This window comes from Lontra canadensis, unplaced genomic scaffold, assembly GCF_010015895.1.
Source record: "Lontra canadensis isolate GAN:19392208 unplaced genomic scaffold, GSC_riverotter_1.0 scaffold13, whole genome shotgun sequence".
In the NCBI taxonomy this organism is placed as follows: domain Eukaryota; kingdom Metazoa; phylum Chordata; class Mammalia; order Carnivora; family Mustelidae; genus Lontra; species Lontra canadensis.
In genome coordinates, this window is record NW_022631007.1 from 28478097 (window position 1) to 28504379 (window position 26283).

A 26283-nucleotide genomic window follows, 5' to 3' on the forward strand; every position below is an offset into this window, starting at 1 on the left:
TTCCTTTTCCCTGCAGAAACCCTTACACTAAGGTTTGCTTTCCATATTTATCCCTCTCCTGATTTGGGGCACAGGTTCCTTATGAATCCATTAAAGGTCAGGAACATAATTACCTTTTATAGGATGGAAAGAGTGGGATGGATAACACTGTACTGATAACTGAATTCAATTTAAAAACCCATCTTAAAAGTACATGTATTTCTAAATACAGCCTGGAAGTAGTTGGTGTTCTACGGCAAAAGCAGTTAGTGCCAAGTATTAAAAAAATACCGAACTCAATGAAAATTTTTCTTAAATGGGAAAGTGGGGAGGAAATTCCAAGGGGTTAAAGTTCTGGCCAATTATAACTGAATCATGAAGAAGAGATTTTTAAAATGGGCCCATATTGAAATTTTTTAGAGGCTTTTATCTATCAGGCATATTTTTGACCAGTTTCCCTTGGTCTATTTCTGGTGCTGTTCTGGTGCATGAGGAATGACTTATCTGGTTGTAATTCATTTCCAAGAACATGAATGCTGGAGTTAACTGTAGGAATGGCCATCCTTAACACTTAAGACTAATGAAACTCATCACATTCAATTAAAAAGCAAGCTAGCCAAACAAAACCTTCTCACTGAACTAATGCAATGAAAAGGAGACTTTAAGCCTTCTGAAAATTTTCAGTTTGTATTATAAACCCAAAAACAGATAAATAAAATAACCTGTTATGGATGAAATGAAGCCACATCTCTGGCTCTGATTATTCATAGATCCTTGTCCTCCTTTGTCCCAGTTCTGGTAGATTACTGGCGCTCCATCTCTCCAGCTATAGGTAAATTAAGAATTTTAGGGTCTTCTTTTATTCCGTATGTTTAATCTCCAACACCATTCTTGGAGTCTGGGGTAATTTTTATTAAATTAAAAAGATACTCATATCTTTGGTTAGAGAAATGAAAATTTATAAGTTAAAGATAATGTTTGACGGCTACTCAACAACTGATCACTAAAATCTCATCCAATCATTCTGCAAATAAAACCTGTCAAACAAAGTAAAATGCAAATTGATCTAGTTCCATACCGAAATTCATCATTGGCTTTTTCTTCTCCAAGTCCAATCCACCAATTTACACCAAACTTTGATAGCTATTAAAGAGAAAAAAAAAGAAAATGTCAGCTTTTATTCTACTTGTTTTCCCTTTTCACTATTAAGATTAATGGGGTCCTGTTAATAGCTTTCTATTCTTCAGTATTTTACTCAATTACCTAAAGAAGAGTACACTAAGGCCTAGCATCTTGAGAGAACCTGAAACTTCATTATTTCCAAATAGTCCCTCCTCATTATGTAGGAAATTGGAATCAAATATTGAAAATCTCTCTTACAACTTCCCCGATGTATTTAAAAGTAAATTTTCTAACTCTTAAATAGGGCTTTAAACAGTAATATTTTAAAGTAAAATAGGATGTGGACTCCTATTTTTTGACTAAAAATTCAATGGTTTCTCATCTCAGTGATTTATATTTCACTGCATATATCACACTGTTTGAAAAACAATTCAAGGCACCAAGACATCAATAGTAAAAAGAATTTTGAATTTTTGGCATTAGCCTGATTGTTAAGCTTTTAAACTTGAGTATTAGCACCCTCCCCATTTTAATAGAGAGACACAAGATAGGACAAAGGAATACTACAGAACTTCCACTGCTTAACAACCAGAAAATTATTTCTATATTTTACTAATTTTGTACCATTATTTATCACACAGATCTCAGTGCAATAAAGTATAAAATGAAACAGCATGTTCACGCATGTGTGCATGCACACACACACACACACACACACACACACTACAGCAAATGTAATACTGGACTTATAACCCAGGAAATTGAAACTCCCTCTTTACCTATAAAAGAGGAAGAATCAGTAAGGATTTCTAAGATCTCTAAATCAATATACTTTATTGTGTGTATGTGAAATGTAACTTAATTTTTAAGCTAAAAACCTGTTAATTTGAAGGCATTGTATATTTAAATTCATACTTCATTTCTTCTGTAAAAATTAGAGAATACATTTTAAGATACCTATATTTTTTTCCACATGAATGTTGGGTCATCATACAACAGAATCTAATAGCTCTCTAACATTTTAATTTATAAACAGATATTTTTATTCCTTGAACAGTGTGGCTGTCTGCCATATCAGCAATTTGAGAATAATGCAAGATGGAACAGCTATAATTTGGGATCCCTGAGGTGTTGTTTCATGGACATGTTCTTACACGCTGAATTTAGATTCCCATTGTCAGGCTTTGGAATGGGTCCGTTGAGACTGGCTATGAACTCAGTGGGAGAACCACAACAATTTCATTCAATCTAAAAAGGTCTCATGTGCAACAATAGTGGAAATCATGGCCCGATTGTTCACTGTCCCAATTAAGGACCTCTAAAGAGAAATGATAACTACTACATGTTAAGTGACATATTTATTACCACCTCAATTACAGCATGGTGATCCTCTACATGGCACATCACAACCTTTGTGATACGGAATAGAACCGCAAGCTAGAAGGACAAGCTAGAAGATTTCCAGGGTGAAAAAAAAATCCATGGTGAAAAATAGGTGTTGTAAATTTTAGCTTAGGTATCAAATTACAAAAAAAAAGACTGATTAATATTCTTTCATAGAAAAAATGTAATATGACCACAGATTTCATAACATGAGCTATGTTTTATTACTGTCATTATAGATAGCATCATATGGGAAGAATACTTATTAAAAAAATAAAATACAGCAATAGGCAACATAATCTATGAAGTAATTGATCTTTGAAATAATGTAAGGAAGAGTAACCTGTCATGTCTTCAAATGTTTCCATCAAAAATATCAAAACTAAGTTATTTTAAGGGTTTAAAACACTATATTTTGGAGGATGACTAATACATTTGATATATTTTTGCTAGAAGTATTTAGACATGAAATTATTTTTTTTAAGATTTTATTTATTTATTCCAGAGACAGTATGAGAGAGAGAGAGAGAGAGAGCACAAGGAAAGGGTGCAGAGGGAGAGGGAGAAGCAGGCTTCCTGCTGAGCAGGGAGTCTGATGCAGGGCTCAGTTCTTGGACCCTGGCATCATGACGTGAGCCAACTGCAGTTGCTTAAGCGACTGAGCCACCCAGGTGCCCCTAGACATGAAATTAAAATAAGAAGAACTTGCAATTTTGAAATGCAAATATTGTACAATGCAGCATAAAAATGTTAGGGGATTAATTGGCTAGCAGTTCATGTTAAACAACTCCTAAAGTGCTTATGGCTCTTTACTTTTTTGGCATTAATCTAACCAAAATGATAGCTCAAAAAAGAAGTACTCAAAAAATTCACTCTCGTCATGCCTGTGGTATTCTGTTATTCAAAGAGAAAATACTGACTAACCACTTTTTCAAGATAGAAACATCTTGTTTTAAAAAAAATCTGCTTCAGATTTAAAAAATTGCATCCAGCTTTCTTTTTCAATAGTTCTTTTATTTTCCAACTAAATGCTATTTTTGCTTTTCACATTTCTGAGTTACTACTCTTTATAGAGAAACTATACAACACAAATGTAATACTAAAAATACTTAATTAGGGGCACCTAGGTGGCTCAGTCAAGCTTAAGCATCTGCCTTTGGCTCAGTTCATGATCCCAGGATCCTGGGATTGAACCCCGCATTGGACTTGCTTCTCAGCAGAGTCTGCCTCTCTCTTTCCTTGCTGCTCATGCTCTCTCACTATCTCTGTCTCTGTCTCTCTCTCAAATAAATAAATAAAATCTTTAAACAATATTTAATTACTATTCTGATTCTTCCTGCACTTACAGGATACAAGTATGCCACAAAAGTGAGTGGCATGATCTCTACATGTTTAGTTCCTCATCCTGGAATAAAAAAAACTTTCTGGACAGACTCATTCTAGTAGGACATTCATAAATATGGAATTTCTTACTCATGAAGTGTAAATGGTCACCATAAATGTCACTACTACCACCTAACACAGCCATAGATTATGTGATAATAAGAACTGCTTTGGGAATATACAGCTTTCTTCTTTCTAAATTGATACCTTTTTCCCGTAGGTCCCTTGCCCCTTTCCAGTCTACACATTTAAAACCATCCAGTAATTGTCTTTTGTAGTACAGTGTGGTGTTAGATTAGTCAGCTGCTCGTGCATCATACTGACAGAGCGTTCTGTATCAACATGGTTACAGACCGTGTTGCAATTTTGCCATGTAAGACACCACAAGGTTTGTCTGGTTTGATATCACAACTAGGTCCAGTCCTCAACCAGTGTCATGGCACTAGCTCTCAAACAGCTAAACCCATGGATTTTACTATTCTCTTCTACAGGAGGTATTAACCCTGCCATCCTCACTGGCTTGCCAACCACTAATAATTGGGAGAGTGAATTCAGGGAAAGGTGAAGAGAGAAGACCTGCAGATACTCCTAGAGGAGCTGAGCTCCACTGGAAAGAGCTAAAGAAGATTTCATTGCTCTTGTCTGAGACAGAGCTGGCACCATCTTTTGGAGAGGGATTTTAGAACTCTTTTTGATTTTTATGTAACGAAGACATTGTGCTCTTATATTCCCCCTACACTGCCGTTCTGCTGCCAGCAGAAGGTTTTTAAATAACCTTGTAAGTCAGATGGCCTGGGTTCACTTCCAGATTCTATCACTTAGCTGCTGTGGAAGTAACCAAGTTGCTTCACCTCTTTGGAGTTTTAGCTTCCTTAACTGTAAAATGTACTAATAATAGACTTCCCTCAGAGAGTCCTTGGAAAGATTAAATGCCATTAAATATTAGTACTGAATGCAGTGCCAGACACAATTATAAGTATTGGCCAAAAATCAGTTCCATTTGAGACATGCACTTTGTCCTATCGATGGATGAACTGGTTTTCAGACATTGACCTGATGTCTTGTTATTGCCACCAGGAATCTGTTGTTTTGTTAAAGAAACAAACGTATTTTCTGACATGCTGATGCTTAAAATGGATTTGGCTTGAGTGTTCCATTTATACTAGAGGAAGGGTGGTAAAAAAAATTTAGCACACAAGCTAATAGTGGGGAGTATCTTGTTCTTGTGGTTGGTCTATCACTGAGACTCTATAGGACTGTGGAGTTGTTACCCAACACCCCTGTTTTTTAGCTTTTTCCATTACAGCTCAGTAGTAGTCCTGACCTACCTGCACCTTGCAGACTGTCTATGCATCAAACAGGATTATAGAAATGGAAAAGGTCCATGAGCTGTAAGGGAAGACATTTCTCTTACATGCCAAAGATGCTTTTAATATACAGCTTCATTTTCACAATCAACTTACAAATGTAAAAAGATGATAGCTCAAGAAAGGATTCCTGGTGATTGTGAAATAATGTTAAATTATGGAAAAGAAAAAACTTTTTTTTCTTACTTTCAGAGATTTCCTAGGGAAAATGGGAGTGAGTTTCCCCCCTTGGTGGCATGTTGATCATTTGTGCATGTTGCTCCCTTTTCACTTACTATTATTTCCAGCTTTTTAAAAACAGAGACTCTATCTCATTTTTGTGTTCTTGACATTTTTATGTCTTTGACAAATATCACAATGCCTGACACATACCTATGCTCAGTAAGTGCCTGTTGAAGAAATACACTGAGAACGTACACTATTCCTTGGTAGTCTTCTTCATTATTTAACAGGTTTTGCATGCTCCTTTCCAATTGGCCTAGCTCCTCAAAGACTGTCCAAGTCTTTATCTTAAATTGAAATGGAAAAACACTCCTTATCATTTTCTGAATACTGAGTCTTTATAGACTTAAAAGTACTATATTCTTATAAGTAAAATTCAACTTTGAAATAGCCATGCACATGAACTATCCCACCACCTCCCGCCCCACGTACACCTTGTCCCTCATTTATGCTTTATTTTCCTCCATGGCATTTATCTATTTATCTTTTAATAAAATATTATATAATGCTATGAACTATATTGATTACAGTCTTTCTTCCCAGACTAGACTATAAGCTCCCTGAGGGCAGGAATTTGGTCTGTTTTAATCACTGATAGAGCCCCAGCCCTTAGAAGAGTAGACTGAATAAGTATGTGTTGGATGATTGGATGAACCTCATTTAAGCAATAAAACTCTACTTACTCATAACTGTTGCTCATAGAGCTATTGCTAATAGAGAATGAAGATAAGTGAAATGATTGACCAACATAGTAAACCTGTGTTTCCATTATTTTCTCTTAATTCCTGTAACAGGAAGAAAATTAATTCTCAAAAATCTGTGGCTTTAAATGAAACTTAAATAAATGTCTGAATTCAAATAAAAAAAAATTCCCCCAATGACAGAAAGGAGCTAAGTTCTGAATTTCTCATGGTTAATTGTACTTAAATACCGCTTTAATTTTGCTGTGGATAAATTCTTGCTCATGTGCAGAATGAATTGTGAGAAGATCACCACGCAGCCAGCCACAGACAAACTCAAAGGAGGGCCATTCTGCAGCATAGGTATGAAAAAGATACTCCGCATCCTGATAAAAGAGCCAGGGTGCATCTGAAAAACAACAAAACCAAAAAAACAAAAACCAATGCAAATGATGCAAAATCCATTGACTGATATAATGCAGACAAATAGGCTATGCTATGATTGACCCCTAAATTTGTAATTTGGTCACTTAGCATTAAAAAAAAGTGTGTGTGTGTGTGTGTGTGTGTGTGTTATACATAAATAAGTATATTTACACACACTTTACTAAGCATATAATTTGCTTATTTTCTTGTTTTTTCTCATCTAAGGAATTTCATTTGTATTGCAAGATCTGGGATAAAAGCATATTTTAAAATCACGTGTCACAAAACAGTGTTAAGCTATAATACGAATCTTTCATCATTTAATGACTTTTATTAATTTGACCATTGTTTAATTTGAACAAATCAGTTCTAGATTGACTTAAGAGAAGAGAGGCTCGATTGGAGGAGTGTAATAATACAGTAATGGTATATAATAGCACGTAGTTAGAAATTCAAGAATTGCCAGGATAGTTCTTACCATGCTGATACCAGGGTGGAATCTTGGGTCTCACATCTGCAAAGTGAAAGCAAACCACCTTGAGTGACCTTTCTTTGCAAGGACGCCATCTCTGAATTACTTCAGCTCTAAACATGGTATTTTGTACTTTGCTTTTAAAGAGACCATTTCCAGGTACTTCGTGCTGTTTGAAATATGGTTAGTTCTTATACTTGAAGAGGAGGCTCACAAGAGGCCTCTGGTTAAAGAAGAAAGGATGCGAACACTTGTCAAGGGCCTTCTGTGTGTCACACATGGTGTTAGGTTCTTTCACTCACTCATTTGACAAGTAATTTTGTTTGCTTGTAATGTCACAGTGACATTTCTTCCAGGTTGTACTCGAAAAATACCATATTCCACAATATAGTTGGTTATCCTCATTTCCTAGTAATTAAACTAGCATACTGCTCTTGTGTTACTTTTCTCATTCCCTTATAAGACATTCTTTGCTAAAATGGTACAATTTGGTTTGTCACGATGGTTGTTGGTACTGTAGTCCGGGATGTTTAAATCTTAGATTTCTGTAACTCTTCACTTGGAAAAGTGCTGCAGATTATTAGAAAGCAACATATAGTAAAGATCTTAATATTTTTACCTCTTGGAATTTTGCATATCCATTCACGTTTGGAACTGCAGTGCAAGGGCAGCAATGTTTTATTTGCCTTATAAACAGCACAATTTCTTGCATCTTCTCCAAAATAAGTATTGTCTAAAAATGAAGAGACAACCTGCAGCAGATGAAGTTTGTTATTTCTTAACGATGATCCCCCACAAAAAGGTTCAAAAGATCAAAAGAGACATCTCTGTAAATAAATCACCACAGACTTCTGGAGGAAGCTTAAGATGTTTGGATAAGATTGGAGTTAAAGATTGGTCCACATTTGTGAAGAACAAACTAACCAAACCAGCATTTTTCCTTAAAGATGCTTTTTTTCTTAAAAAGAGGCAAGCAATTCCTTTCTCCAGAAGGAACAAATCAGACCCAAACTTCTGAACTTTCATGGTTGTCTCACTGGTCACAACAGACTAGCCCTGGTACCCTGGAACCCTGGGTAAACTTCTGGAAGGCTCTCATCTGTCAGATTTGGGTCTCATCTGTGATGTAGATTTATTTCGCATATACACTAAGCTTTTAGTCTTTAATCACTAAATTCTAAATTATAGCTAGCTTTAATTGGGAAACTATCCAACGCTTTCCATGTTTGGTCAGGTGAGAGGGATGTTAAATAAAAATTTGGTCTTCTCAATGATTTAACGGCTACCTGACAGAAGAGTGGATGGACCACAGCTAAAACTGGAGCAAAACTTTGGAAAAAAGAGGATATTTGAAACATTTATACTCCTCCTCAAACACGTACACAACTGCACAACAACTCCTTTAACTTAAAAATATGTAAGCTCAGATTCAGACAATAGTGGGAGTTTGAAGATTTGTTTTGTCCTGTAGGGAGTGGTAGTGAGCAACTCCATGCACTGCTTCATGGCTTTATCTCTGAACCAAACTTTATTCTGAACCAAACTGTCTATTCCTCTCAATCACTAATAAGATGGTTTTACTAAAACAAAAGGAAGCATTCTCAACCTCTACATAAAATCACATTTCATTTTCCAGGTGCCACACTGACATTAACCACCCAACTGTGCCATGTGGTGACTGCCATTTATGCCGCAGGAGGACCTTGCTAAGTTTCTTTTGCTAAGTTTCTTTTGCTCTCTGGGCCTCAGTTTCTTTGATAGCATAGTAGATGGAGGGGGCAGGTGATCTCTAAGGTCTCTTCTTACTCTCGGGTCCTGATACCCTTCTCAGAGAAGCAGTGGTGGAACAGAGGTGGAAATGTTTATATATATATGTGTGTGTGTGTGTGTGTGTGTGTGTGTGTGTGTGTGTGTGTGTGTTATGTGTTATATGTTTAACTAGCATATCCTGTTATGTTTGTTTTCCACATATTGTTTTCCACGGATCCTTTCCTTGCCATAAATTTTCTCTAGTGGGGCTAGAGACCATTTTTCTCTATTGATCTTTACTATTTCCAAGTTTGGCTGCTGATATTTCCCAGCTAGGAGATATAACATCATGGCTTTGGAGGCCTGGGTCTCCTATGCATTATTTTAGGCAAACTCTTTAAGCATTCTAATAACCACTGCACGGAATCATTATAAGGGTGAAATGAGATCATGCGGCAGTGCGTTCAACCCTTGTCTGCAATATAATTTGGGCTCAATAAATAGGAGCTTCATTAAGTGCTCACTGCCAACTCTTGTTGGCCTCCTAGTTCACAGGTGTAACTGAATACGTTGATTTTGCATGTGTCCTCAGATGGATCTTATTTCAATCTGGGATACGGCTTCATTTTTCCCCTATCATCTTGAGGAAAATAGGAGAATTCCTCATTGCACATGAAAAAAAAATGTCACAGTGACTTCCATCTTTCCTTCAAAGAGGTTTTTTACAAGTATAAGGCTGAAAGAAAAGCAAGTTTTTTCCCCCAACTGAAAAACTTGCTCTGGTTGAGAAGGAGATGGTATTTCTAAGGCTGGCATTTCTGTACTTTTAGAGATAAACCAAAATGGTTCTTTTCATTGTGATCTGGACAAGGGTCCCACATTCCTATAATTAGGTGCTAAGCTAGAGAGGGAAGGTGCAGTAAAGAAAGCCCAATATTATTTTAAACAATAGTTGCTTCTTTCTCAAGACTTTTCACTTGGGAGATAGTCTGGGGGTTTTTGGAGATTTTGATTCCTTTCCAGGATGAGATTCTACAGCTGGCCTCAGAACTACATGGTTAGTGAATGTTTCTCAGGACTTTGCAGAAATAACTCCTATGGTACCAAGATTTGATACAGTTTTGATCTGGGTTTGAGTCACAGGAAATACAGTCATTACTTCCAGGTTCTCTTGGTTGGTTGACCAAAGTGTTCCAGGGCCCTCTGTATTGAATTCACTTCCTTGTCTTCAGTTTGGAAAAACTTACAGGAGTCCCATCAGCCCACTCCCACGAGCCAGCATTCAGTGGGTTTCTTTTATTAAATCCAATCCAAAACTGCCTTTCTTCTGTCCTGTGAAGAGAAAAAAAAACCTTGGCTCTTCCTACTGAATTCACAACATAATGTAATAGGCTCAAGAAATATTTTAAAGTATTTATGTGCACAGGAAACAGCTGATACTCCTGGCAGGATTGATCAGTTAGCAAACATTTATTGAGCATTTCCTACATGCAAAACCTGAGCTCTGAGATGAATATAGAGAAAATTAGCCTGGCTTCCTATTTCTCTTGGCTTGTATGGTGTGCTCACTGGCGACCTATAGTTGGGGGATTGAGAACACTGCTTTCTCATGTTCATTAGGAATGGCAACACATTTTAAGCAGGATAAGAACACATGAAAGCAAGTTGGTAAGAAATTTTGGATCGTCTTTTTCCCTAGAGGACTTTTTACTACTTTGCTATGTGTATTTACCACTTTCCTATGCTTCGATTTGTTTTTTGTCAAATGTTCCTATATTCTTTGGAAGTTAATTACCATCACCCCCTTTAATAAAAGGTACACAGCAGATTTTGGTTTTTGTTTTTTCAGATCCCAACATAAATAATTTCATAGCAAATCAGTCTGAGGCACAGTAGATTAACTTCAGTAGTCACCACTGGGTTAGACTTGGCGAGAATCCCCACAGAGAACCATCTTTCCTACAATTAGGCAGAGGACAAATACATCAAACCACAGAGTACTCAATAAATCAACCAATAAAGTCTAATTGTACAGTGAACCATCTCACTAAGATAATTTTCTGAGAATAATTTGGAGAATTAAAGATTTAAAAGATTCAGAAGTCATGACAGATGCTTTATTTTCGTTAGTACAATGAAGCAAGCCTATTCTGAAGCATCCTCTTCTCAGATATGTGAGCTATTGTGCCTGAACAATACAAATGAAAGGAAAATATGACTTAGAAATCTGTGAGATAATTGGGGCCCGGTTGGTGATTGCCATTATTGCAATTTACAGTTTGCAAGGTTGTGGAGGGGAAAGTGCTGCCTTAAGGTTAAGCCAGGTATCTTAACATCCTTGACCTAGACATTCATATCACTCTCCTGCCTTAAGAACTTTTTATTTCTTTCCTTACTGAATTCAGAGTTCTACATTTTTCCTGAAATGTATTGGTTTCTAAATGGTATTAATTTTCTCTTCATCAATTTCCTGTAATTGTATAATTTTTAATAATATGATAAATAATAAAATAGAAATTTAAAAGCAGTGCCATAAGAAGCAGCATGCATGCCACTATGAGAACTGGTTTATTTGCTATAACCAAGCATGAGATTTTGTTAAATTCCTGGCAGTCTTGATACAAAATAATACAGCTTTTCTGATTAAGTGCTAAAGATTAATAATTTGATAGATGCTTGGCATTAAATTCCACAAGAAATTTCAAGTATGAGAACTTACATAAATAGAAATGACAGAATGATATTTGATTTTACAGCAAATTTGGAAGCAGTTGCGTGTGGTTATTTCATATAGCAAACCTCACTATGCTCAAGTATGAAAGGATGTTTTGCAAGGGGCTAAAGTCATGAAGCAAAGTTACAATTTAGGATGATGGAGACTATCTCATATCCCTTAAATCTGTGGCCCTACACCAGACTTACAGTCCAATAATCCGGAAGTTCTTGAACTTTTCTTCAGTTTCAGAGAATCCGACTCAGCAGCCCTGGTGTGAGACCAGAGTGCTTCGTGTCAAAAGGTGTCCCAAATGAGTGTGAGAATCAGCCAGATTTGGGAAATATGGTTTAGATCAGCATTTCCCACAGAGATTACAGTTCCATGGGATGTTGATAAGTGTCCTCAGAAAAAGAGGTTTGTGGTCAAAGAAAATGCTTCTTTCTAGAAGCGTTTACAATGCTAAAGCATATGGCAAATATCCAGGTTTGTGCCTTTTTTGCAAACATATTTCACCAACAGTACTCTGTAAGACTCACATGGGGAGATGTTGTCAAAGTCTCCTACTGTTAAGGTCATTACTGTGGAGACTAGAGATGAATAATTTGATAGGTAATTGCATATTAGTCTTCTTTTGGAGTGTCCTAAAGGAAACTTATGGGGAAGGCCAGGATTTTCCTCAAAAAATAGTTTGGGATTTTCTCTGTAATTCAGGCAAGTGTTTCATTGAGACTCCAGATTTCCAGAGCTTGGAGCATAGTACCTGGTGTTACATTTGTTTTTATTAAATAAATGTATGGAGCCATGGAGCCATATTGCCTTGGGGCAGGACTTTTGTCTGTCTTGTCTATTGCGTTCTCTAGCCAGTTCTGCATATAAAAGTATCCCTCCCATGGAAGATAGTCCAAAAATGTATGCTAACTGACAAGAACATTGGAGAGAAAGATGCCAATGGATGAGAAGATTCACTAAAAGAGAACATAATGGCTGTCTTCAAATATTCAAAAATACAGTCCAACTTGATCTGTATTGCTCTGGCTACTAGAAAGTTGATCTTTGAACCCAGCCTCCAACAAGGGAATGGGTTTTCTCCCAAATAAGGAACACTCTGAAAGGAATTATGCAGATAGTAGGTGACCACAGGAATATAGTGGAAGGAATTTTTTTGCACTGGGTAAAAGGTAGCACAAGCCTTTTACGTTTCTTCAAATTTAAATTAAATTAATTTTCTAACTCCATGTAATTCAAGATTCTGAAACTCACAAGATTGATACTGACAAGTGAATGCCTGTTTCCTCAAATGTAAAATTAGGACCTGGATTGAATTTTTTTTTTTTTTCAATCAGTGGGATTTTTTTTTTTTTTTAATTTTTCCCAAACAAAATCTTACATTGACTCCTATTTTATACAAAAGAAGCAGAAGTGGAGCTGGTGATCAGTGATGGAAATAGGGCCTCTGCCCACTTGGTCCCCTCCTGGTCTTGGGGTTCCAGGACTCTCAGGATCCTCAGACAACACTTTGAAAATCATGGGGCTAGATAATTTGAGTTTGGCAGAAAAGCTCTAAAATTCTGATTTGAGGTATATAGGAAAGATTTCAAATATCAAAATGATTGCCACTTTGTTCTTTGTTTTATGGAATGAGAACTTGGTGCAATATAAATATAAGACCATATGTATATATTTTTCTTTCACAACTAATGGCTAGTTGGTTTTAGGCTTAAAACAAATACTTGAGATTTTAAACAAATATTTGGGATACTCATCCCTAATAAGTCACTACTGGGAAATAGAAAATTTGATTGCATTTTTTTAAAATTAACAAGTATTTACCTATTAAATTTTGAATGTAAAAGCTCATTCACAAAATTCTCTTCCTCAATATGGGCAAAGCTTGCAAGGTGAGCACCAAATTCTTCACAAAATGCTTCTGCTTCTCTCCATGTTCTTTTCATCAGGACTTTTTCACTATGAAATACCTGGTTTAGTAGGACAGAAAAAAGTTGACACTATCATGGATAAGGTGAGGCTGTTTAATTCTGGACAAGAAAATAACAGTATTATAATTGTCATTATTCTATATTAAAAGCTTGACCAAGTAGGGAGAAATAACATTTATTGAACTAGAATGTGTCTATGCATCGTAAAACTATCTCATTTTATTCCCACAACAAATTCATGAGGAGGATATAATGAGCTCAATTTTATAAATAAGCTCCTTGAGGACTCTTTTTTTTCCTCTAAATTTCCTGTAACTGGCATATACGTGTACCTAAATAAATATTTGTTAAGCGATGAGGTCAGGCTACGAGAGGTTACAAATCTCTAGTCACACAGCTACAAATAGGCAGAGCTCGGATCAGATCTGGTGCTTCTTGCTTCAAGGGCCCATGAATTTCTATCTCACCAGATTGCCTTCTGACAAATTAGAATTGGTGGAATGATCATGAATCTGGCTGACCCACAGTAGGGAATGAGAAATGAGACCTGGGAACTAGGGCAGGTATATTACTAAGGTCTTTGGGTCTTTGCTATGCCTAAATTCTCTGCTGTTTCTCAGCTGTCTTCACAGTAGCTGGAAGACGTCTATCAAATGAACAGTCTACTTCTGACTTTATATAGGATCAAGGGTGAGGGTCCAAAAACACAGAACTCCAGATCCGAGGCCTCTGTGCCCTCCTCATTTTTAACTGCCTGACATTATGCCAGAGTCTCTGATGCCAGGCAGGCACCCTGCCACCAGGCTTCACCAGACTCTGATTTGCTGTGACCAGAATGAATAGCTTTCCCAATCCTGTGGGCCACAGCACAGCCTTTCCATCTTTTAAATTATATGTCAAAACTTACCTTCTCTGGGAACCCTTTCTTGAATCACTTAAAGTACATCAATCCCACCACCATGCCCATCAAACACACCATACATTTGTTGACATGTCAGGGTCATATATAGTAGGAAAAACACTGGAATGGGGGTCCCAAGACCAGGGATTTATTCCAACTCTGTCAATAAATAATTGTGATCTTGGGCAAATCACTTCATTTTGCTGCCTCAGTTTGCTAATTTCTAAGGTTTAACTTACTGCTTTGTGAGATCACTTTTACCTGATGAATTTATTGTAGGATTGTGCATGCGTACATTAAAATGAATGCATTCACAGATGTTTCATGACAAGAAGATTGTAAGTACTGATTTATATCTAGGATTTAAAACTGATATGCAAAAAGATGTTTCTTCACACATTTTTTCACATGTATATAAATACACACACATGCATATATATCAACTGTGTGTTTTAATTTGTTTGATCCTCAGGTGTCTGGCAAGCTGCAAAAGCTATTTATAGCAGGAGAATGGTACTATTCCATAACAAAGACTAATCATTTTCTTACAAACTATGGAATTGTACCATTTCAATACCCAATGAAAATCTGCCTTGTTCATTTGGTACTATGCAGTAAGAAAAATATTGACTGGAGCCCTGACATTAGCCTTCAAGAAGAGACCCTCAGTATCTCCAGGGATACGTCAGTCTTTTGAATTAAGATTATTTTGGAATATAACTGAAAAGACAGAAATGGTCAACATATATTAAGTAGCTGCTCTGTGCCAGGCACTGTTCTGGAGTAAGGGAATTTGGGATACATGGATCAAACTGAAATAATGTTCATCCCATTGAGAATGCCTAGGTACCCTAGGCATCACCTTGAAGCAGCTGGCCAAGCCAGGCTCTGATTCCCAGTCCAAGTAGCAGGGGTGAAATGGCCATCTTTCTTCCTGCTCCATTTTCTCCCGTTTTCCCACTGGCTGCTTACACAGGGACATTGCCTTAAAGTGTCTACAGTCCTTCACTTCCCAGCGACCAGGTGGACTCTTTCCTCGCATGACAACACAGCCACCACTATAGCCTAAAAGCAGAAAACAACACTTTTGAATACCAGAATGACTAGAACATTTTGTCCTTAGAAGACAGGTCTCTAGAGTGTTGCACAATTGACATCTCATAATGAAGCACCCACATAAGAACAAGAAAGATGAAAAAGAAAGCTTTCTTAACAGGACTGTCTCATTTCTTTTCTTTTCATCTTTGGAGAAAGAATAGAAGATGGATAAGTGAAGGAAGAGAGCCTGTGGAGCCTGGACTTTAGACATTTGGAGCTCAGAAGGCAAATGATAGGAAACTAGGCACTGTTCAACCTGGGACTAAAAAATCCCCAATATTCAATCAAATCCCCAGTATTTCAATCAAATGCCAACATTCCTCTACTTTCAATTATTGAGCTTTTTTTTCCTAACTGTGCAGAGAAAAATTCAGCCTACCATTTATTGAACACTTACTCTGTATACTGTGCTTTGAAACCCCATTGTGAAAAATCAACAATGAAAAATGCATAGTGGTTATCCTCTGAGAAACAGATTTGACAGGGAAGATACATAAATGATGGATTCAAGGCAGATTGCAAGGTACATAACAGAAAGCCAAACTATAAACCATGGGAGAGTGGAGAGAATGAGATAAATTCTGTATGGGGTGAAACTCTAGAATAAAGGCAGACATTAAGGAAAAGGGAATGACCATCTAGTTCTGAATGAAGCTCTATTCTTTTGTGTATGTTTGAACATACTGGAAAATGAACCATATCTTTCCATAGAAACAATTTCAATGTTAAGATGTTCATTTGTCATCAAATCTGTATAGCTCAAAGGACAGCGAAAAAATATACCTCAAATTTCAGTGAATAGTAGAAAACAATCCCATTCCAAAAATAGAATACAAATTGAGTAAGAATGAACCTTTTTTCTTAAAGCCAAAGTGACCATTCATTTATCTAAATAAAATTAAACAACAACAAAATTGAGCCTCTATATCTACATATCGGGCTAGTCTGTATATTAGCTGCTAGAGATAGAAGGACAAAGCAAAATAAAAGAAACAAAACTCAACTCTTATTTTAGCACAGAGGAGGCACAGACACAAACATTTAGTTACATTGAACATAATGTGTGACGTACTATACTAGAGTTCAGATTTCTGTTGTAGATTCTAGGAGGGGTGATGGAGACTACCTCAGGATATCAGTAAAGGGTTTGCAGGAAGTGACATTTGAACGGAATTTTGAAGGATGAAAAAGAGAAAAGAATTTTCAAGGGGTGCTGGTAAAAAAAACAATTATAGATGGAACATCTGAAGACTGATGACTTGGGGCCTGAAGGCACTTAAAAATATAGTCACTTGGTACTAAATATTTGTCTTGCTTAATTTCCTTCACAAGGAATGGCTTCAATTTTTTTTTTTTTTTTCATACAGAGCAACTGGCTTTATCCTTGTCAGCAATGGGTGGTTATTTTATGCTCACAGAAAGACCAAAGAGAGGAGGAGTGAGAAGAAAGAAGACAGAGGAAGACATACAAAGAGCCTCTCTTATAGGGATGGAAAAGTTTGTGCAAAAAGAGAAAGAATAAGGGTGCTAAAGAACCAGTGTCCGTGTCTTCAACAATCCTGAGTTCACGTCCCATGTTAGACACCATGCATCACAGCCATCAGCAAGAAGGTCACAGTCCTGTGTGGGTGTCCATGCTGATGTGTCAAAGAGACCCACAAAGGTGAAAGTGATCAGTAGTAAACAAGAAAACATGACTAGTATACTTGTATAGAAGAGAAGGAAGTCAAGAGAGAGAGTTGGTCCATACAAAGGCCATCAGTCCGCTCCATTGGCCAGAACAGCTAGTTAGTGTTAAAGCTTTTTATGCCCCAATAATGGGTCCGTAATTAAAGGAGCAAGACTGATGTAAAGCGAGGGTCAAGCAAAGCTTTATTTCGTGCCAAGCATCAAGAATCTAACCGAACGTTCAGGGACGCACCTCTTACAAGAGAGGGTGACCCTTCTCTGTTTCACAGTCTAGCTTTTAAGAGCAAAGGCCATGCCGTCGGGCTGGCCACGCACAGGTGACCAATGAGATTTTAACACACACAGGAAACTCCACAGTGATGCTAGGTGACCAATTGAGTTACAATTTACCCTAGTAGACATTTGACCCAGCCTATTACACCTTGGTTAGGATTGGCGCCAGAAAGGCTCCCAAAGGGCGGGGTAGGGAGACAGTAGCTAGGGAGACAGTATGTAACCCCCCACTGATCGATGTCTCCACCTGGCCTGACCCACCCCTGTATCTGGGCTTTGTTACCTGGAGCTGGTTTCCGGGACTTGTTTTTAAGTGAATCCCCTGGGGGAAGGGGAGCAGGGACAGTTTAAGGGTTAAACAACAAGGTTTTTGTTTAACCTCAATGAAAGCCTCTTGCTAAAATATAAAAATATAAAATAGATCCTTACAAGCTGAATGAATGATTGGGGGCCACGCAAAGGGGAAAGATTATAGTGTGTAAGTGCAACCTGCCAGGAATGGAGATTTGCAATCCTGTTCAATGTGATTTTGTGTATGTGCTGCTGCAGCGAGCACTTGTTCAGTGTAATTTTGGAATGCAGCTCACAATCTAGCTGGTCATGAACAATAGAGGAGATGCCGCATACTCTGTGTGATGAGGGTCTAATGAAGTTGAACTGTGAAAATCCACATGGAAGCCCCAAATGTGATATGCTAATGGGATTGTTTTAGTTGAAGGAGCAGGGTAAATATGTACTCCCTCTCAATGCCTCCATCCTTCCTTCCCCAGCAACTTTTGACTCGGAGCCTGAAGTCTGGAGTTCTAGTCTCAGTACAAATACTTAGTAACTCAAAACTCAAACAAGTTAATTAATCACAAAAACCCTTATCTGAAATGTGGGGATAATAATTCCTTTTCTTTTCTTTGGTTTTTGTGAAGATCAAGTAGGATAATGTATTTAAAAGCACCCCGAAAGATAGGAAGGGCTAAAAACCATCCCTAAGATGTTGCTTCTATTCTTATTTTGACTTTTCATTACAAAAGCTGGGTTTTGTGGCAGGAGTTCTGCCTGCACGTTCAAAGAATTTTTAAAAAGTTCAAATCAGCAAGTTTAAAATGTAATATACTTTTTTTTGTTGGTCTTGCATTTTGTTTTTACTTTTTCACGTCAGACAATGATTAAATAGCTCTGGTTTTAGATACTATAGATACTCAACTCATCTTCATTAGTGGAGAAGGAGATGTTTGTGAACTGCTATGAAGATGAAAAGTGCTGTAGGAGTGTTATTGGTATTCTAAAGTGGTTAACTTAATGGAACATTTGACCCAAATTTTAGAGACTCAGCCCCAAAGAAGCAGTAAAGTGGTGTAATAAAGGGAGACTGGGCTAAGGGAGATATAAACTGAATTTATAATCCTATATTGTGGGTATGCTTGCAAAAGCCAAACAATAAAGGTAGGGTGTAGGAAAGAGTGGAGGGTGTTTTTCTCCCCGAGAAATTGTTCTCAAATTCAATAACTCATTTCCCATTGGAGAAGAAAAAACTATTATCTTATTCCTTGCTGGTGAATCTCACATTTAAACTGATTCTCCTTACCTGACTTACCCTCCCTCTGTCCCCCTTCAGTCTCTCCATCAAACATGAATGGGATAACTTTAGGTCGATTAAGACATTCCAATTCACTATTCTAGTCCTTTCCATTTGGCAAAGCTATCTAACCATATAACTAGAACTGAGCTAGGAAAGCCTCCATCGTCCAGCTCTCTGGTCAAATACCTGAAAGTAGACAAATGAAATCTGTTTGTGGCCTCAGGGTAGGAGGGAACTGTAGCTGGGCCTTCAGAGCCTCTGGACAATCATTTTACTTGAGTCTGTCTAGTTATTTTCCCATCCTGCAATAACCCTTTCACATCCTTACTTCTTTAGCTTGTGCCTTACCCACCTTCCTTCTCTGCCCTTTTTTCGTTCTTCACACAGAAAAGTGATGCTATGAGGGTAGATTCCATGTAATGGTATATATTGATATATACTGTATATGCATTTTTTATGGTTTTTCTTTATTCAGCTTCAAAAACTCTGAGATGGATATTAGCATCTACAGTTTGCTAATGCAGAAATTGAGGCACAGACGTTTAGTAACTTGTCTAAGGCCACGTGGGGAGGGTTTGATGCAGAATTTGAAAACAGATTTAACTGAATCTACCATGAGACAATGTCAAGGTACACAGTAGACAGGCATACAATGAATAGTTGTTGAATTATTGACTCTTCCCCTCAAATTATGTTCCTCCTTTTCCAAGGAGCTCCCTCTCATTCCTCTGGTCACATTTATTTTCTGTGTGTGCCCACAGCATTTTCTTAAAGATCTATGATCCCATTTTTACCTTTTCTGACAGTTACTTACATTATAAAAAGATATGGAAATCTCCAAAGAGTGCCCAGAAATGAGAATAAGTTTGTTCCCATTCATGTGGTGGTTCATTTCAGAACTCTGCAAAGCCTTAAACTGGACCAGCCTATCTATCTGATGGCTGGAGAGGCTTCTCCTTGCTATGTGGAGTCACTTTAAAAAAAAAAACAGATTTGATTTGCTCTCCCAGGATCCCAATTTCCCTGTCATTGGCAGAAGATTTCTATTGACTTGGGACAATTGGGGTAGATGCTCTAGAGTTACCCCATATGAGTGAAACACACCTTTTCTGCAGTAGCATCTAGATCTAGAAACAAAACTTTGGTCACAAAGCCTGAGTAACAGATAGATGCTAAATAGTGATCTCAGAGTGTTTCCCCTTCTTTGTACAGACAACTATGCAACTGTAATATAACTTGGAAAAGATTTTTGAATGTCTTAACAAGAATGGACATACTTTTTTTCCCTCTCACTCGACAGTCTCCATTTATATTGAATCTTTAAGTACAAACTACATCTTAGTTTCTAATGCATTCGGATCCCTAAAGAAGAAAGGCCCCATTTTCCCCCTTTAATTAGTGCTGCTAGTTAGTATAGATAAAAATTCATTTTCCTGTTTTACCTGAAGAGTTACTTCTTTTAAAATACCAAGTGCCACAGTCTCTTTGCTATTGCTGTTTTAGTAAAATAGCAGGAAACTATGTCTTCATAAAAATATCCCAGACATGAAGCTATGAAGAACCCCCTAATGAATCAGTGAATCTAGGCACTGATCATTAGCGGCTGCTAACATTGCAAAAAGGGAGAAAAGTGAACATTATGTGCCTTCAGATAGGAGACAGAGCTACTTATGAAATGGTTTTCTAAAAGAAAAGAAAAGAAAATCTGAATTATATAATGCCTCTGATTCTAACTTTTTAAAAATAAAAATGTCAATTTTATGGAAAATGAAGAAGATATTAAACAACATACAGGGATTAAATAAAAAAGTCCAGACTATAGGGAACTGTAGGACAAATAACCCATTTGCACAAAGAATAAAATTTTTAAAAAATGGCAGGGGATAAGGAAGAAAGAAACATAGAGATTAAAATAGACTTTAAGAGATCTATCAACCAATTGCAATGTATAAATCATTTTGGATCCTGACTCAAACAAACTATAAAGTCCATTTACAGTTTATATTTATGAATATTTATGAATAATTTAGAAATTTCAGCATTAACTAAAGATTTACATTATGAAGTTATAATTAATTACTTTAGTTTTGATAATTGTCTTATATTCATGTTTTTAAAAAGAAATCTTTATCTTTTAGGGATAACACTGAAATATTTGTGGATGAAACAATATGATGTCTGGGCTTTGCTGTGACAAAATATGGGAAGTGGGTGAGGGTATAGAAGAAACAAGATAGACCATGAGTTCATAACGGATGACATGGGTGATAGGTATATGGTGGGTTATTACACTATTTGGGGAACACAATACAAAGTCAAAAAAAGTGGCAGAACTGCAATTCCACCATAGATGGAATATTCTGATGATATGACATAAGGACAGAGTCTTGACTAAGTTTATAAAAAACAGCAGGCTTCCTGTTCAGTGGTCAATTTATATAGTCAGTTTGGGCTGGATTAGGATCCTGACATGGGGACCAAGTTAATGGACACTTTCATGACAGGCAGGGGAAAAAATGTGATTTAGGATGGTGTTTCTGCAAACTGCAATTTAAAAGAAAAAAGAAAACAGAGAAGCTTTTATATTGCTATTTTCTTCAAAAAAAGATTTACATTTTCATCTTATTCAGAGACAATTTACTCAATGTCAGTCAGCATGAGCAGCCAGACTGAGCATCATGATATTACTTTTGCTTCAGGGAGAACAGGAAAAGAGTAGTGCCACTCAAATAAATTATAGCAGAAACTTATGAATGACAAGGAGCTCTGCTTCAGTTCCAGATTTTAGACATCCAAATATGCCCCAAGGAAGGTAACATTAAAAACCAAGATTTTGTCTACTCAAAATGTATTAATTTATTTTGACAGGTATAGACATTACTAACAAAATTCCAAAGTATATTAGAAATGAAACCTGAGCTTTTTTTTTTTCCAGTAATAGTGTGACATGGAACTTTACTAGTCTCTGCATTTTAATAATATTCATAGATTTGTAGAATTTGAGAAGGTTGTTTACTGACTGAATTATGTTTCTTGTTTAGAGCCATGCAAGGTCACCAGTTTCTATACACATTTCCTAAACCAATGCTTATACGCAAAAAATGTATTTTGTCTTAACTTCATCTTATAGGCATCTTTAAAAAGTATGGTTTTTGAAAAAATAATACACTATATATTTTAGAGCATTTCAGATTCATAGCAAAATTGAGTGGAAAGTACAGACTTCCCTTATACCTCCTGTCCCAAATACATAAAACCTTCCTCACTATTGACATCCCATACCACAATCGTACATTTGTTAAAACTTACAGTGACACATCATATTACCACCCCAAATCCATGATTTATATTAAGTTTCATTCTTGGTGTTGTACATTCTGTGGTTTGGACAAATGTATAATCATATATATCCACCATTGTAGTACCATATAGAATAGTTTCAATGCTTCCCAAATCCTTTGTGCTTCACCTATTTATCTGTATTTCTCCCTAACCCCCGAAAACCACTTTTTATTAGTAATTTTTTTACTGTCCCATAGTTTTACCTTTTCCAGAATGTCATATGGTTAGAATCATGTAGTATGCAGACTTTTCAATTGGCCCTTTTCCCTTAGTAATGTGCATTTAAGTTTCATTAAATGTCTTTTAGTGGTTTGATATCTCATTTCTTCTTCTTTTTTTTAAAGTTTTTATTTATTTATTTCAGAGAGAGAGAGAGAGAGTAAACATGAGTCCAGGGAAGGGGAGCAGGAAAAGCAGACTTGCTGCTAAACAGAGAGCCTGATGCTGGGCTCCATCCAGGGACACCGGTGATCATGACCTGAGCAGAAGGCAGACGTTTAATCGACTGAACCACCCAGCCACCCCAGGCCTTTTGTCCATTTTTAAATCTTGTCTTTCATTTTTTTATTGTTGAGTTTTAAGAATTCTTTGTACATTTTGGATAACAGTCCTTTAGGAGTGTGGTTTTTCCAAATATTTTTTTCTTAGTCTGTGTCTTATTTTCTCATTCTCTTGGTATTGTCTTTCTCCATAGCAGAAGTTTTTAGTTTTAGTGAAAATTGTTTCTTTCATGGATTGTGACTTTGGTATCTAAAAAGTCATTGCCTTACTCAAGGTCATCTAGGTTTTCTATTATGTTATTCTCTAGGAGTATTATACCTTTGTGATTTACATTTAGGTGTATGGTTCCTATCAGTCAGTTTCTGGGCTCTCTATTCTGTTCTATTGACTTGTCTTATTTATTTATTTATTTATTTTTTCCAATACCACCCTGCCTTGATTACTCTAGCTTTATAGTAAGTCTTGAAGTCAGGTAGTGTCAGTTTTCTGACTTTGTTCTTCTACATCAATAAGGAGTTTGCTATTCTGGGTTTTTTGCCTTTCCATATAAACTTTAGAATCAGTTTGTTGATATCCACAAAATAAGTTGTTGGGATTTTTATTGGGATAGTACTGAACCTATAGGTCAGTTTGTGAAAAACTGACGTCTTGACAATATTGAGTTTTTCTATCCGTGAACATGGAATATCTCTCCTTTTATTTAGTTCTTCTTTAACTTATTTCATTAAAGTTTATAGTTGTCCTCATATAGATTTTGTACATATTCTATTAGATTTTATATATAAATATTTCAATTTGGGGTGGTGCTAATGTAAATGATAATATGTTTTTAATGTTAAACTCCACTTGCTCATTGCTGTTATATAAGAAAGTAATTGACTTCTATTCATTAATCTTTTCTATTGCAATCTTGCTATAATCACTTATTAGTTCAAGGGATCTTTTATTGATTCATTCTGATTTTTTTAAAAGATTTTATTTATTTATTTGACAGAGAGAGATCACAAGTAGGCAGAGAGGCAGGCAGAGAGAGAGAGAGAGGGGGAAGCAGGGTCCCCACTGAGCAGAGAGCCTGATGTGGGGCTCGATCCCAGGACCCTGGGATCATGACCTGAGTCAAAGGCAGAGGCCTTAACCCCCAGAGCCACCCAGGTGTCCCTCATTCTGATTTTTTATGTAGGCAATCTTGTCATCCGTGAATGAAGTTTTATTTCTTTCTAATCTGTATGCCTTTTACTTGCTTTTTTTTTTTTTTTTTTTTTGGTCATATTGCATTAGCTAGGACTGCTACTATACTGTTTAAAAGAAGTGCTGGGGCTGCCTGGGTGGCTCAGTTGGTTAAGGAATTGCCTTTGGTTCAGGTCATGATCCTGGGGTCCCAGGATCAAATCCTGCATTGGGCTCCCTGGTTAGCAGGTTCTCTCTCTGACCCTCCCCACTCTTGTGTTCCCTCTCTCTCTCTCTCTCATTCTCTCTCTCTCTCAAATAAATAAATAAAAATCTTTTTAAAAAATAAAAGAAATGTTGACAAGGAACATTCTTGCCTTGTTCCTGATGTTAGTGGGAAAGCTTTTATTTTTCACCATTAAGTATGGTATATGTGGGTTTGTAGATGTTCTTTATAAAGTTGAGTAAGTTTCCCTTTATTCCTAGTTTGCTAACAGTTATTAAAACAAACATTGGATTTTGTCATATGTTTTTCTGCATCTATTGATATGATCATGTGACTTTTAAAAAATAGCCTGTTGATGTGATGGATTATACTAATCGATTTTTGGAAGTTAAATCATCCTTGTAAGCTGGTAAAAATCCCATTTGGTTATGATGTCTAATTCTTTTTTACATTGTTGTATTCAATTTATTAATATTTCATTGAAGATTTTTGCTACTCTGTTCATGAGAGACATTGGTCTGTAATTTTCTTTTCTTGCAATGTCTTTGTCTGATTTTGGTATTAGGGTAATGCTGGCCTCAGAAAGAGACAGTAAGTATTCCCTCTGCTCTGTCTTCTGTAAAAGATTGTAGAGAACTGGCATAATTTCTTCCTTAAATGCTTGGTAGAACTCACCAGTGAACTCAAGTGGACTTGGTGTTTTCTGTTTTGGAAGATTATGAATTTTTGTTTCAATTTCTTTAATAGCTATAGGCCTACTCCAATAATTTACTTCTTATTGTGTGAATTTTGGCTGATTGTTTCTTTAAAGGAATTGGTCATTTTCATCTAGGTTATCAAATTTGTGGATATAGAGTTGTTCATAATATTCCTTTATTACCCTTTTAATATCTCCTGAATCTGTAGTGCTGCTCCCTCTTTTATTTGTGGTATTAGTAACTGTGTCTGTTCTCTTTTCTTAGTCTGGTTACAGGGTTATCAATTTCATCGATCTTTTCAAAGAACCAACTTTTTAAAAATTGATTTTCTTTATTGAGTGTCTGTTTTCAATTTTACTGAATTCCTGCTCTAATTTTTATTATTTATTTTCTTTGACTTACTGTGGATTTAATTTTCTCTTCTTTTTCTAATTTCCTAAGGTAGAAGCTTAGATTACTGATTTTAGATATTTTTTTCCTAATATATGTGTTCAGTGCTTTAAGTTTCCCCTTAAACATTGCTTTCTCTGCATCTTACAAATTTTGATAAGTTGTATTTTTATTTAGTTTAAAATGTTTTAAAATTCCTCTTGAGATTTCTTCTTTGACCCATGTGTTATGTAAAAATGTATTATTTAATCTCTAAGTATTTTGGAATTTTCCAACTATCTTTCTGATATTGGTTTCTAGTTTAATCTCACTGTGGCCTGAGAGAAGACATTGTATAATTTCCATTCTTTTAAATTTGTTAAGGTATGTTTTATGACCAGAATATGGTCTATCTTAGTGAATATTTCATGTGATCTTGAGAAGAATGTATAATTTGCTGTTGATGGACTAAGTAGTCTATAGATATCTGATAGAGAGGTATTAAAATTTCTGACTGTAATAGTAGATTTATCTATTCGTAGATAGTAGCTTCATTATTTTTTCCTTGCAGTTCTATCAATTTTTTTTTCTCATGTATTTTGACACTCTGCTGTTAAGTATATACACATAAAGGACTGTTATTTCTTTTTAGAGTAGTGACTCCTTTATGATTATATAATATCCTTTTGTTTAATCCCTGAAAACTTTCCTTATTCTTCAGTCTGCTCTGTGAAATTAATGTAGCTATTCCTGCTTTCTTTTGATTAGCATTTGCAAAGTATATCTTTGTCCATCCTTTTATCTTTTAATCCACATGTATTTTTATATGTAAAGTTGGTTTCTTGTAGTCAACATACAGTTGTGTCTTGTGTTTTGATCTCCTCTGACAATCTCTGTCTTTTAATCGGTATATTTTGTCCTTTGGCAAATTACTATTACATATTTGATATATGAAAACAATTTTGATAGTATTATAATATCCATCTTTCCTCACGGAAGAGCCTGAGGCT

At 36.2% G+C, this 26283-nt stretch overlaps 1 protein-coding gene across 2 annotated transcripts in view; it reads right to left on the reverse strand.

Moving 5' to 3' along the window:
- The window catches only part of PLA2R1 (phospholipase A2 receptor 1), a 112660-nt gene that overhangs the window by 23153 nt on the left and 63224 nt on the right, over positions 1–26283 (reverse strand). For both annotated transcript variants that reach the window (XM_032857921.1, XM_032857920.1), the window contains 8 exons: positions 15200–15402; positions 13330–13475; positions 10031–10115; positions 7654–7786; positions 7041–7076; positions 6388–6545; positions 1058–1122; positions 702–805 (listed from right to left, as the gene is read on the reverse strand). In XM_032857921.1, coding sequence (XP_032713812.1) covers positions 702–805; positions 1058–1122; positions 6388–6545; positions 7041–7076; positions 7654–7786; positions 10031–10115; positions 13330–13475; positions 15200–15402 — 930 coding nt within the window. The remainder of the gene's footprint in view (positions 1–701; positions 806–1057; positions 1123–6387; positions 6546–7040; positions 7077–7653; positions 7787–10030; positions 10116–13329; positions 13476–15199; positions 15403–26283) is intronic.